Raw genomic sequence first — 15,503 nt, 5'->3', positions numbered from 1 at the left:
TTATACCTGCTTAATATGCAGAGACCAAGTAACTCAGCTATTTGTAGATTGATTCCACATAAAAGTGCAAACACTGTGTCTTTTCATCACTATCAAAACATTGCTCTGTTTGTATGAGCATCCCAACCAAGCCTAAAGCTACATTGGCACAACCAATGGTTCGAGTTTGGGGTTGCACTATCTTGTTTTCCAACCAATGGCAGACTGGGGATATATATATATATATTTTGCAAATCAGTGGTTACACACTTCACCTTTATAATGTCCTAAGCATGCAAACTTCACCCATCAATTTTGAATGTTAGACTCAAAAGTGATCAAGACAAATATTCCTCACATTAATAATGAATGCTATCCCCAGAGATGCCAGTATGAAGTATACATTTCACAAATGGAATCCTCTCAGCGGGCAGATCAATATGGGTCAGTTAGGTTCTAATGTGATTTGCTAATGTAGTTTTTGTTTTATTTATGCATTGCCCACTCCTTTTTATACTATACTGCAATAGAGGCATTATAAAGAAATTACGCAGTCATGGGTATACATATTACTGAGAGAAATCATAATGTGGTGGTGGCTATGGTTTCACTTTACTATTAAAAGATCCAATGTTTACTCAAGAACTTAATTTACCAATAGGTAGACCAGCTTGAAAATTGAAGTCTTGAAAAAAAAAACCCAGCACAATTAATGATACTATTGTTGTTTGATTGTATTGCTGATTTGAAATACTGTATGTTATTTGAATGTTATCTTGACCAACATTTTTGGGACTTTAACATTTTTAATTCATGTTGATAGAAGCTGTACTTGTATGACTGAAAAAATCTGATCATACGGACCTGACTCGCCTTAAAGGTGCTCTCTGTAACATTAATGTTTATGTTGCGATAACACTCAGGGACAAATGTAGTATAACACAAAACGGATGTTCTCAGTTACTGATGTCACTGTAAAACAGTGCAATTCGCATCCAGTTACAAAATATTTTTTTTTATCAATTTAGTTCTTTTTGGCTTGTCATATGACCTAAACTTAGCGGCACTCATAAATGTGCATCCTGCAACATATGTATATTGTGGGTATTAGGCTAATACGGGACCGGGTGTGTAGGATCACGACCCGGCCCCACCCTCCGCCCTGCCACATATATATATATAAGCTGTTCCTCCAAGACTTGAGTCTTAATCTCATGTGAGTATACATCAATGTGAGCATATATATATATAAAAATAAAAAAATATTCTATTACTGAGTATAAATGATTGAGTTCACTTTTAAAGGGTCTTTGACTGCAATCAGCACAAATACTTTATTTTTGTTATACCAACATTTTGCTGTGCTTGTGAAATATGAAATATCTACCCTGCTACATGTTGCATAAAGTGTTTTTCAACAGGTCACCAAAAGGCATTCTAGGGCCATGTGTTCATGCCTTATGGCTGCCCAGGGCCATGTGGATCTCGGATGGGTTGCTGCCACCATGCTAATATAATCGGTTTCACCCTGCTGTCAATGCTGAGTGACAAATATAATTTGTGCCACCATTTACTTGCCCTAAGGGGCTCTAATTGCACCAGTGTTGACAAAGGAGAAAGAGAATAGAAGAAAGAATAGATCAGTGCGGGTAAAATGAGAGAGGCTGATTAGCCACATTATTGAATTGAGATGCTAATAAACTTCTGTAGCCACATGCAAACGTGTGTCCACAGAAAATCAAATACATTTGCAGACTGCATACTCTTTAAATTTTTATCTGCTTTTCTGTGTAATCTCTCTCTCTCTCTCTCTCTCTCTCTCTCTCTCTCTCTCTCTCTCTCTCTCTCTCTCTCAAGTTAACGTGTATATTCTTGGGCTGTTTTTATGGTATTATGTTTATTATATTGGTGTTGGATCACCACTCGATGTCCAATGAAAAATCTGGGGAAAGCAAAACCAGTTGAAAACCCCAGTCTTACAGTCTCCTTTTCCTTTCTTGTCCTGTCTGTGCTATGTTGTAGGAGATCCTGGGTCTATCAGACATGATGCCATACAGGTCTAAAAGATCCTTGTTGGTGCCCCCCATGTTTGTCCCAGAGAACCAGCGAGCCCCTTTCCCCAGGTCTATTGGAAAGGTAAGACCTTCCTTTTGTAATATGTGTGACATTAACTGCACACAGTGTGCAACAGTACTAATGTACAGAAAACCTTGCCAACATTGTCTTGGTCAGCTATAGTGGCACAGTGTGGATGCTGTCAGTGTGACAGTGCTACCTGATGTTTTGGATAACCCATTCATCCTCTGGTGTATAAAATTGGATGGATTAGCAGATAAATTAGTGCTGAAATGAAGCTAAATTAAATTTCAAAAGCTGAGAATACAGATCCTTGCTGCCCTTTATCTACATTAATCAAAATGTTCTTGAGAATTATTTTGTCTTATTTACATTTCAGTGTTACTGAGGGTTTTTACTATTCTTCAGGGACAGTAATTAGAGGATGCTTCTACACTTTAATAAAGTAAAAAGTGACCTTTTTTTTTTTTAAACCAAGCGGTTCCTTTTTATTCCCCTGCAGGCAGTGGAAGCCAAAATCATACCATTGAATAGGGTCAATTTACTTGATAAAGATGTTTGAAAAGTCTCCTCTCAGATGCCTTTTAAGGAATCGAAAATATATTAACATAAAATATTCATCTCCATTCATCTTTTGTAAAATGTATTTTATTTTTAAAGGTGCTGTAATCAATTTCAGGAATTTTGCTAATGGCTGGTTTTCCCGATAGCATTGCAACTTAAGCTTTTATGATCATCTTAATTAACATCACTCACTATTTTATGATGGAGTAATGCCTGATTCCCAAAATAACACATAGATTGCTCATTATGAAGTACAACTTAAGTTCTTCATTACGAGAGCTGTCCATTCCAACGGTGCTGAAACTTTGGTCAAAATTTGGAATTTTCACATGTTTGTTTTTTTATGAAAATAACGTGGAAATAATGACAAACATGAAATTTGTTTGTAACCCTGTCAAGGCACCGAAACGTATTAACTATTACAGAATTTAATTAAAGAAATAATTGTTAGTAAGGCGTTTCAGATGTATTGATGCACAATTATAGAGTTTAATGAAAGTAACACAATAAATACTTGTAACTTTAATACACATGATGTGAATCATAAGGGACTCTCACATAGCATAAAGTTTTGTTACTTTGGCTGGAAACTGAACAAATGCACTCAGAATAGTATTAAGATGATGGGCATCAGTATGGAACTACTCATATACCTATCTAAATATGAATAGATCATCTGGTTAGAGTTCAAGGCACTGTGTACTTACTGCTTTACTGCCATTATGCAGCATGTCATTTGTTATTGCCTTGTCAAAAGACTATAGGTGAGCCGCTTTGATCCTGATATTGGAGGAAGTAGAGGAGGAGGAAGAGAGTTAGGGAATCTTCATTGCACACTCTCACTCTAATCTCCTTTGTTAACAATAATTTAATTATTTATTTAGGCATATTTATTTAAGTTTTATGCTGCATGGTCACATTAATATAACGTTTTACTGTATTATGTGTCTTGTAAATTTAAACCTATCAATATGCCTGAAATGATTTCATAGCAATTTTTTCAACACTTTTTTTATATTTTACAATGGCTTTCTGATAATCAAAATACAGTAGATTAATAGAATTTATTAAATGTCCCATTGTCTTTGATACTTTTGGGAAACACGCCTTAGAGATTAAATACTACTTACAGTTGAAGTCAGAAGTTTACATACACCTTAGCCAAATATATTTAAACTTAGTTTTTCACAATTCCTGACATTTGATTGTAGAAAATCTTCCCTGGCTTAGGACAGTTTGGATCAATACTTTATTGTAAGAATGTGAAATGTCAAAATAATAATGGAGAGAATTATTTATTTCAGCTTTTATTTCTTTCATCACATTCCCAGTGGGTCAGACGTTTACATCGGATTTGTTATTATTTGGCAGCATTGCCTTTAAATTGCCTTTAACATTTTTAAAATTGGGTCAAACATTTTGGGTAGCCTTCCACAAGCTTCTCACAATATGTTGCTGGAATTGTTGCCCACTTCTTGCTCGCACGTGCTTTTTCAGTTCTACCCTCAAATTTTCTATCAGATTGAGGTCTGGGCTTTGATGGCCACTCCAAAACCTTGACTTTGTTGTGCTTAAGCCATTTTGTCTATCTGTCTATTTTGTGATGTGCACCAGTCCCTCATGCAGCAAAGCACCCCCACAACATGATGCTGCCACCCCCATGCTTCACGGTTGGGATAGTATTCTTCAGCTTGCAAGCCTCACCTTTTTTCCTCCAAACATAATTCCCTTGATATCAAGCAAAGAGTCACTGAGTTTGAAGGTAGGCCTTAAAATACATCCACAGATACACCTACGATTTAGAAGCTAATTGGTTAATTGCCTAAAGGCTTGACATAATTTTCTGGAATTTTCCAAGCTGCTTAAAGGCACAGTTAACTTAGTGCATGTAAACTTCTGACCCACTGGAATTGTGATATAGTCTATTAAAAGTGAAACTATCTGTCTGCAAACAATTGTTGGAGACATTACTTGTCATTCACAAAGTAGATATCCTAAAAGACTTGCCAAAACTATAGTTTTTTGCCATTCAAGGACAGAGATTAAATAAAATATAAAATTAATTTAGAAAGCATTTGTTTTGGAGATGTGTGTATAAAGCAGGCATTGAGAGGTTCAATCAAATCTCTTTGGTGCCTCATTTTCTATTTACATTTTTTTCTTTGTAGCTGACTCTGCATGGGTTTTAGTTTTTCCATAGCAAAATAAATGCTATTTTACTATGGTAAAGTGAATAAACCACAGTGTGTGCCATTTATTTATCTGTGTATTCTAGTGCAAAGGGTGAATTATACTGCAATTTACCCCACTGACTGGATATTACACATAGATTACCATACTTCAGCAAGTGATATCTACTAAGAGTCTTATGAGGCTGACCTCCCACCAGCCTCTTTTTATGTACTGTACCACTCTTACACTAGTTTCACTAAAGTGAGACCACACTAGGAGACAGGCTACTGTGACCTATTTAATTTGATAGTGCTTTTTTATATAGGACATCAGGCAAAATGGATTTTCCACATGGATAAATCTTGTTTCCTTGCACTGTTTACCTACCATGAGGCACCCATTCATTTTTAATATTTTTTTTTTCTTTACCGGGAAAGGCTGGATCACAATGAGAATTGCCGACTTGGATGATGGAAGCTCTCTGGGAAATGCAGCAAACAAAAAAAAAAGCCTTTCTGTTTCTCTTAAAATTTGCATCATTCTAGTTAGAAATATTTTATTGTTTTATTGTCCAAAGAAGGCGTATCATGCTGTCAGTAATAATTTTCTCGCAGTGGGTCTCAAAAACGAACTGTGTGTATTTTCACACGTATGTATTTTCACACACAAATTTAGCAGAGCTGTACTTTCACAGTAGCTCTCATTTTCATTTCCACATATTCTAACTTGGTGAGCTACATTTATAAAGGACAAGTGAAAACCAGTGCAGTTTGGCATCAATAGCTGGGTTTCCATCCATGTATTTGTGGAGCGGAGGGGGGCGGGGCCGGTCGGAATATCGCGCGCCCGGTCCCCAATCGGCTTGATGAGGCGTGCGAGGGATAAAGGCGGCCGGTGACGATGGTTCGAGAGAGAGAGAATTACAGGCATGTCCGTCATGTGTGTGTTTGTTTATGCTAAATTAAAACATAAATTATCATTTATGTTGACAAGCCGGTTCTTGCCTCCTCCTTGCCCATCCTTTAACTGTTTTACAGTATTTTTTGCACATTTTGGGATATCACAAAAAAAACTGCTGTCCATAACTGGGCTAACCGGCGAATCATTTATTACATCTGAAATTGTATTCTATTCATCCTGAAATGACGGTATTTAGACTCTCCAATTCCTGCATAGAGTTTGCAGAGCAAATAATTCAAACACAAACTTGAACTGTGCCGAAGAGCAGGTTTATTGACACTTTTGAAAATATAGATGTGTACAGCAAAGACATAAGGAAGGAGGAATCCACACACATAGTGCTCCCAGAACTGTGTGACATGCTGTCATTCACAGACATCTGACAAAATTCTTTACAATGTTTTGTCTGTGTGCTCTAAACTGCAAGTATTTTATTAATAAAAGAGTTACAGTGGCTACAATTTCTCTAAATTTTTTTCATGATATTATGGTTCCCCGTCTGTCACTCACTTCGAAGTTGTGCCGAGTGAAGCAACACTAGGGGACTTTCTTGAAGGCCTTGGTTACCTTTGAACTTGAGAAAAGGCAATGAGAATTTGACCGACAGAATTTGCATGTCCCTCCCCCAGACATACGGGTATAAAGGGAGGGAATCATGCCTCTGTTCATTCAGATTTCTTCTTCGGTGCCAATCGGTTCTGCTATCAGCGAGCTGAGATCACTTACTGTTCTACTCACCTCTGCAGAGCTTATGCTGTTGGATCTACGGCTCATATCAGTGGCTTTCTCCTTCACGGCAGTGCAGCTTTGCCCCTGGGTGCTTCAACAGCGCTGCTAAAAGAGAGTATTTTCTTAAAAGAGTTTATTTTCTCTAAAAGAGCATTACATAACTGGCTTTGAACGTCCTTTTCAGGATGCGTCTTTATTAAGATAAAGTCTTAAAGTCCGCCCCTGTGTAGTTCCTGGATGCGGTCGATTTCTCTCTGCTCCTGACGGTCACAGACGCTGCCTCGTGTGTCTGGGATCGCACTGAGGCAGCATATGTGGATGGTTCTTGTTCTCACTGCGAGAACCTAACCATGGATTGAGGATGACCTGGCTGGCGATGGAGGCGATTTAGGGATGACAGCGGGCTCGGTTTTGCCGAGTAGATTCCCACGAACCACCCACACCCGGCACGCTTGCTGACTTCCTTCCGTGCTCGAGATGAGAGCGGCTCGCCTCACGGCCAGTCTGTTTACTCCCTCTAGCCCCCTGGATGGATGAGTTCGCCACTGCATCGGAGAGCGTTCCACCTTCGGGTTGGCACGGCCAGTCTGATGCTGAAGCCCAGATGGCCATCACGCTTGCCCGGGGTTGGACTGGAACCCTCCGTCCTTCCCACAGCCTTCACGGCTAGACGATTGGTTCCTCAGGTCCGGGCACACTCACAGCCATGCCCCCCAGTTCCTTTCTTCCCGGAGGTGTATGATGAGCTGACGAGGATGTGGAGGGCACCTTTGACTGCCCGCAACCGACCTCCTCGCTCATCTGGCTCGGAGTTCCGCCAGGTGGACAGATCGCCCCGTGCTCCCTTCCAAGGAATGTAGGATGATGTCGTCACTTACCGCCAAAGCCTACAGCGCCACTGGACAGGCCGTTTCCGCCCTGCATGCCATATGATCTGCACTTGGGTAGTCCTGACCACGACGTGTTGCAGGAACTGCGCTTGCCTCCCGACCCCACACTACCTGCTCCGCCCCGATGCGAAGCCTTGCCAGGTATGTCAAATACGATCGCCCTGTTAGTACCCCTTGCATGGAGCTTGGATGCGTGGCTCTCACTTCCCAACCCGTCGCGCTGGCTGGCCAGGACCATCTGAATCGGCTATGCGATTCAGTTCGCCAGGCCCCGGCCCCCTTTCGGTGGCATCCGCTTTACCTCAGTGCATGGCGAAGGTGAAGTGTCTAGCCATCTAGGGCTTCAGGTCTGGGAAATCCAGACCCATCTGGGAAAAGAGAAAGCTTTCCCCGGTTCAGAGCATCTCTTTTCTCGGCATGTAGTTAGACTCAGTCTCAATAACAGCATGCCTCACCAACGAGTGTGCCCAGTCAGCGTCACCTCATTCAATCCAGGCACAGCGGTTCTGCTAAAACAATTATAGAGGCTCCTGGGGAATATGGAATCCTCCGCGGCGGTCGCACCACTGGGGTTGTTGCATATGAGAACGCTTCAGCACTGGCTTCAGACTCCAGTCCCGAGATGGGTATGGCGTCGCGGCACGTACTGAGTGTTTATCATCCCCGCCTGCCGCCAGAGTTTCAATCCCTGGACAAACCTCTGCTTTCTGTGGACAGGAGTCCCCCTACAGCAGGTGTCCAGATGCATTCTGGTCACCACAGACGCCTCCAAACAGGTTTGGGGTGCCATGTGCAACAGGCACACAGCTGCCGGCTCCTGGACGGGGCCCAGGCTGGGTTTGCACATCAACTGCCTAGAGTTGCTGGCTGTAATTCTTGCCCTGTGGAGGTTTCTCCTGCTAATACGGGGCAAGAATTTCTTGATTCACTCAGACACCACCGCTACGATAACGTACATAAATTGACAAGGTTACGTGCGCTCTCGTTATACATAACAACTCGCCCAACATCTCCTCCTTTGGAGCCAGCAGTGACTCAGGTTGTTGCGCGCCACTCACATCCCAGGCAACCTCAAAACTGGAGGCTCCACCCCCTGGCGGTCCAGCTGATTTGGGAGCGGTTTGGCAAAGCACAGATAGACCTCTTCGCTTCCCAAGAGACCTCCTCGTGACAGCACCTCCCTGGCAAATTCCTCTGAGGAATCTCTAAGTGGTCTACCACCTGCTGTCGTAGACACGAACAGCCAAGCCAGATTTTCCTCTACCAGGTAACTTTATGCCCTACAGTGGCGCTTGTTCACAAATTGGTGTTCTTCCCGATCTGAAGACCCACAGAGATGCGCAGTCGGGTCAGTGGTCTTGATTCTGAAAGAGAGGCTGGAGGGGAGGGTGGTTTATATAGCTGCCATATTGGCTCACCACAACAAAGTGGACGGTAAGTCCCTAGGGAAGCACAATCTGATTATCAGGTTCCTTAGAGGTGCCCGGAGGCTGAACACTCCCAGGCCATGCTTGTTCCCCTCATGGGATCTCTCTATTGTCCTTTCAGGCCTTCAGAGACCCCTCTTCGAGATGCTAGAATCAGTCAAGCTCAAAGCCATCTCCTTGAAGAGCGCTCGCTTCCATTAAGAGGGTTGGGGACCTGCAAGTGTTTTCTGTCAGCGACTCTTGTCTGGAGTTTGGTCCGGCAGACACCCATGTCATCCTAAGACCTTGACCAGACTATGTGACAAGGTTCCTATGACCCCCTTCAGGGACCAGGTATTGAACCTGTAATTGCTTCCCTGTGAGGAGGCAGACCCAGTCTTTTCATTGCTGTGTCCGGTGTGTGCTTTGCATACCTATGTGGACTGCACACAGAGCTTTAGATGTTCTGAGCAGCTCTTTGTCTGCTCTGGTGGACAGTAGAAAGGGAAAGCTATCTCCAAACAGAGGCTTTCCCACTGGGTTGTTGACGCCATCGCTTTGGCTTATCACAACCAGGCCGTGCCCACCCCTTGTGGGTTCGAGCACACTCAACGAGAAGTGTGGAATACTCGTGGACACTGGCCAACGGCAACACCCTAGCAGACATCTGCAGATCGGTGGGCTGGGAAACACCCAATACTTTTATGAGATTTTACAATCTCAAGGTTGAGTCGGTCTCGTCCCGTGTTTTCTCATGTCCGAGCATGTAGAACTTGGGAATGCGGATCATCTTACCAGGTGTTCCACTTGCACATAGCACCCTTCCCCTCCACTGAGGTGATCACGTGCAATCTTTTCCCCTAGGAGAGTTCACTAGATTTGCGTTCCTTGGATGTTGTTCCTCCCTAGCCCTCTGGTCCGCAAATTCAGCGAAGGAATTCCCCGACCAGACCCACTACAGGTACTAAAACTACTCTGTACTGGAATATGTGCAAAGCCATCTCCTTGAAGACGGCCCTCCTGATCGCGCTCGCTTCCATTAAGAGGGTTAGGGACCTGCAAGCGTTTTCTGTCAGTGACTCTTGCCTGGAGTTTGTTCCGGCAGACACCCATGTCATCCTAAGACCTTGACATTGACTTTTTCCGAGCAGGAAATGTATCTTTGTTTGGAAGCTGACTCATTTGCATGATTGGTGGTAGTTTAAGCCCCTTTATGCGCTGATTAATATAGCAAGCATACAATGCATACTTTCAGAATTATACATATACCATTGTGCAGGATGTCACACAAAGATTCATTTGGTAGGAAACACGATACTAAATCATTTTGCATTAGCTGGTAGTCCTGTCATAAGTCATGCATAAAACAGTATACAGTACAAAAAACACTTACAAGACAGTAATGATCATTTACACAATATCCTGGGGATATACATGTGAAATTATTGACAGTTTGTCTATAATTTAATGAAGAAAGGTCTGTTGTTCTGGGCTTTGTGTCCATTTCCTATGGGGGAAAGGAGTGAATCACGCTTTCTGCATTCCTTTGCTGATGACGATCAGTGGGGGATTTGACATAAATGGAGCCTCAAGCTCTGCTTGCTACTCTCTTGAGACATCTGTTGGCTTATTCATTAAATAATGAATAAATGTGCGTCTGATTGGTCCAGATGCTACACAACTTAACATTTAAGTTAAACAATTCTTTGTTGTTTTTCTTATTTTTAATGGTATCATTATTAGAGTGCCACTGCTGGAAATATTTATTTTTGGAACAAATGTGATGATTAGCTCCACAAATCTTTTCCCGGGATTTCATTTCAGGCTAATTGATGACACTTGATTTAAGGAAAGGAACTGTGCCACCTGTCCCTGCTCTGTGTTTAACACGTTAAATTAGAAAATAGGGAAAGTGGTTTTATTCCAGCCATTTCTATAATGATGAATTCATTGGATGGTGTTGACTTGAGATCCACTTTTGGTTACGGGGTTTTGAAATGGAAAAGTAATAAAGAACAGATTTGCCCTGATTCCTTATCTGGCTTTGACATCAGTCTGCAGTGGGATTATGGGGGATTTATTACTTTAGAGAGTTCACCTGTAGCAATGCAATCTCACAAATGGGTAAAAGTCCCAAGGTTTCCTCTTGGACCTGCTAGTAATTGTGTCTGGACTAGCTTTCATTGTGCAGTACTCCTGTCTTGAGGTATTTGTTGTTGTGTTTTGGACAAACTCAATTTTGTGTTGTATATTTATTAGCACCTGAAACTGAACATTCTCACTCTCGAATTCCTGACATCACAATTAGGGTTGGGAATCAAGAACTAAAGTACTGAATTCTACTGGTTGTCATGACATTAAGTTCTGAAAGACCTTCAATCTTCCATAGATGCAGATGGAAGTATCAGAGCTGTTGTTATGGTGATCAGGATGTGTTTTAAGCTGTGACCACGCTAAGGCCACATCCACACTAATTCGTTGAAGTTTGAAACCTACGTTTCATCATTTTCCAAAGTATGGGGTTATAGAGAGAGTTTTCGAAAGTATTGTTCCAGTGTAAATGAAAGGGGTAAACGTAGCAAAATCAATGCATTTTCAATAGGGCTGTCAGTTGATTAAACATTTTCATCTCGATTAATCACTTTTCTTTTCTTTTTTGTTAATTGCAATTAATTGCAGATTTTTAAAATGCTGAAATTTGACACCATATATACTTATGTTCTTGTTAAAATATATTTGTTTACAAAGCCTTACAGAATATAAAGATAGAAATGCAATAAAATATCACATATTCAAGTAATATTAAACATTTCCCAAAGTCTAATTGGGAGGTTGACTTTTTGAAAGAATTAGTCCCCCCATGGACCCTTTTCACACGTCCGTGTGCTGTGAAGCGGAAGTCGTCATATTTGGTTAAATATGAATGGCGGTGAATGGGTGACAACAGCAAATGTAATTTTTGCTTACCCGTTTGCTACAACAGCAAAATAAAAAATCAACGATTATGCTTTCACATTTTTGCAAAAGAAGATACAAATCTATAGAGAGAAACAGGCCAAATTTTCTGTCACTCCCTCAGCAGCTGTGTTATAAGCCCCATTGCAGCTATGGTAACAATTTTTTTTAAACATATTCCAAGGTACTATAATACAAAGTACAATGTTATAAACTAAATATTTTTAAAATCGGAAATATAAAAAAGTCATTCCAGGTCTGTGAAAAGGATCCATTTGTTTAGTATTCATTCATATTTTCATTCATTTCATATATTTCTGTATGCATTTTTTAAATATGCATTTAAAATATTCATCTCATAATATTATTTATGCATATTTGTATCTGCTGTTTAAAATGCATTTATTCCTGCTCAGTGAAAATAAACCTAATTGCCACTTCAGATGGAGCTTCTGTTCCACCTTTGCTGTGTAAATATGTCTTTAGTCCCCATAGGTTGTGTATTCATTGCAGTGGGCATTAAATCTCTTAAACTCTCATCCTCCACAATATTAATATGGCGGTAGACTGTGACTATGCGATTTGTAACAGCAATCATGAAGCTGCGTTCATGATTTGCATCAGAGCGTCAACGCCAGCTTCCAGCACCACTTTGAACTCCATGGCAAAAAAGCGGAGTTATGGTTTTGACTTGACATACTTCTGTGGTAATTATAATGAAAATACTTGATTTCTATCACAAGTCCCATCTAGGCTTGTTTTGTACATCAAATAATAGTGCAAAGTGGTCCAATCTCCATCATTTTATCACTGACATGGAAACGCCGTTGTGGTGTGTGTGCTTCTCAGAACAACTAAATGCAAAGTATAGGTTTATGTTTTTCTTTTCTTTTTTGGCAATAATTGCAAATATGCAATTTATTTAGAATTTGTTATTACGGTTCTGTTTTGAAATTATCTAATAATTTAAGAACAGGCTTCTGAGGTTAGTGAATGCAGTAAGAATTATTTTCCAAATGATGTCCTTACTATGTGCCTCAAAACCACTAAAATCGTTAATCGCATCGTTAACAGAACCATTAAGAAACCAGAATGGTTTAGTGGAATTAGAATCTGAACCAGCATCTCTAAATTCATTACGATTGAAAATTTGGCCTATCGCTTCTGGCAACAACTATGTCCTTTTAGTTCTTAAAAACTGATTTTGAAACTGTGCAACCAGGGCCGTTTCTGACAATTTTGGTGCCCTAGGCAAGATCACAATTGTTAACGGGTATGATGTGAGGGGGAAGCCACCTTAGGTGGACGCCTAGATTGCCTATTCCTAGAAACGGCCCAGTGTGCAACCTTCAGTGCAATCACCTTTCTCAGTCATGTCCCCACAACGAAAACTGATTTCTGAAGCTCTAGATTTTGATGAAACTCTTCACTACTAGTCAAACAGACAAAATGTGCCACATTGTCACACATGTGTAACATGGGATGTGTGTGTGTGTGTGTACTGTCTGTATGTTTGTGCAGCATAGTCACAGATACTGCTGGTTACTGATTGTCATTCGTTCTTCTCTGACCTTGCATTAACAAATGCGTTTCTTGGGAAGAGAAAGAGCGCGAGAGAGAGACAGTAAGAGTTCCAGTGCTCTAGAGTTTGTTAAGTGTTCTTTGTGGATATTTTTGTGAAGTTTGTTTGTGTACTCTAGGGAGTGTGACAACATCTTTCTCTCTGGTTTCTACTCTGTCGACTAACTTCCTTGTCTTTCTCCCCTTTTTTTCTCCCATTAAAAAAAAACTTTTTAATGGAGGACATAAGAGCTTTGTGTGTGTACGCTTTTCTCGTTAATATCCACAATATTAGCTTCTGTAATCCTAAGCAAACAAAGACAAGACTTTATTTTGAAACTTTATTTTTAATGGTATTTGCCAGTGCAAACATCGCCACCACGATCCTAGTGTGTTCTGGGTTGTTTCTAGGGAGTTTTTGGATGTTGCTAGGAGGTTGATTGGGATGTGCACAGTAAACATTTTGTAATACACAATACATAATGTGTAAATGATAAAAGCACTAACATTAAAGTTAAACCAAAAATAATCATACAATCATTGCTTGCAAAATAGTATTCTGAACTAATGGAATTTTTTATTTTTATTTAAGTGCCTGTATGTGCTCTGATGAACAGTGCCTGAACAGTGCACAGAAGCATGCAAAACACTTGTAAACAGCCCCTTACTTGCCATGTACTTAAAATAATAATAATAATAAGTTTTCCCAAGCTCAAAGCACACCATAAGCAACAATTAAACAATACAGAATAAAAATATAAGACATACAACAATCAATTAGTATGGATCGAGACGTGTGCAGTCTGGAGTAATAGTATTGATCTGCACATGTCTGACCCAACAGTACCCAGATCAAAAAAGCTCATTGCGATATTTCTATGGCTAAATTCATACAGCAGCAGAATGGTGTCATTCTTGTTTGGAGTGTTCAATGCATTTCTCTTCATACAGTTTGTTATAGAACTTCATTCTATAATTAATATGACCTTAAATGTACAGAATTTTTGAGTTAATTTATTGATATACTGTATAGTCATAGCTGTTATTAAATACGGTTGTCGATTTAAAGCACCGATTGCATGAGAGTAAACTTGGATTTTCTGGCCCCCAGATATGGCTTGGGTCCTTCCTTCAATCTAAGAATTAGGGCCCTTTTAACCTATTTTATTGTCCACCAGGCAAAAAGTCTTAAAAGCTTAGAAAAGTAATAGCACTCGACATGCTGAATGATTTGAGGTATAATTCATGTATGTAGCACAAACTGTGCTGAAAAGTTAGAGACCAAAGTTAAATACTTAATCTCTAACCCTAAGTATGAATAATCATACTAATGTTGCTTCCCTTAGAAATCACCAAAAAAAGTTGGATTGTTTTCTAGGGGAAAGTTAAGGACTCTATGTCTGAGACATGGTCCCTTTGACATCAGTTTCCATTCAAAGCCAACATCTGTAAATGAAGGGAGATTACACACTACTGCAAGGCATATACATCAGAGAGCAATTACAGTGGAAAGGGAAGACGTTTCCTCTACTCCCCTTGTGTGCTCTATTGTCAGAGAAGTTGTAGTTGGGGGTCCCTCCTCCTTGTCATATGCAGACAGTGGCAAGAAACAGCTGCTCTTTCATGTCCTCTGTGCTCCTAATGAGAGCTGATAGAAGTAGGTGAGCATCTCCTTGAGGCCTGTTCACAGACATCTTCTAATAACTATGAAAAAATCCAAGGGAGGTTGTGTGAAGGTTTTTGTATGTGTGTTTGTATACAGGTTTGTTTGTATTTTCAAATAAGCTGCCTGTGCATGCACCACAAACAGCGAGGCACCCTCCCTGCACCCCTCTGGTAGTCCTGATCATTCTAAACTTGTCCAGTCACTTTCCAACAGTTCCATGTGTTCCTCAGAAAGTTTGAAAGCACACTCATCTGCTGAAAATTACTGGCATTGCATGAAATGCTGATGTATGCTAATTAATTGTCAAGTTATCTGTTACTTTAATCTAATTACTTTTAGTCGAAAGTAGTGTATGTATGAATTAATGTATGAATTAATGATGTGCCAATTAATCACAATTAATCGCAGACCAATATTTACTGACAAAGGCCCCAAAATAAAGGATATTTAGATAATACATATAAGATATAGTCCTAATAAATATTATAATGTAGATAATTCAAATATATGAAAATACATTTTCATCATATTGTGGCAAAAGCATTT

General features: G+C 40.3%; 1 protein-coding gene across 1 annotated transcript in view; it reads left to right on the top strand.

Moving 5' to 3' along the window:
* LOC127661937 (cadherin-13-like) overlaps positions 1-15,503 on the top strand; it is a 562,582-nt gene that overhangs the window by 232,686 nt on the left and 314,393 nt on the right. Inside the window, exon 4 of the mRNA XM_052152905.1 lies at positions 2,002-2,115. Coding sequence (XP_052008865.1) covers positions 2,002-2,115 — 114 coding nt within the window. The remainder of the gene's footprint in view (positions 1-2,001; positions 2,116-15,503) is intronic.

This window comes from Xyrauchen texanus, chromosome 21 (assembly GCF_025860055.1).
Source record: "Xyrauchen texanus isolate HMW12.3.18 chromosome 21, RBS_HiC_50CHRs, whole genome shotgun sequence".
Lineage (NCBI taxonomy): Eukaryota > Metazoa > Chordata > Actinopteri > Cypriniformes > Catostomidae > Xyrauchen > Xyrauchen texanus.
This window is presented reverse-complemented; position numbering and strand designations above follow the sequence as displayed.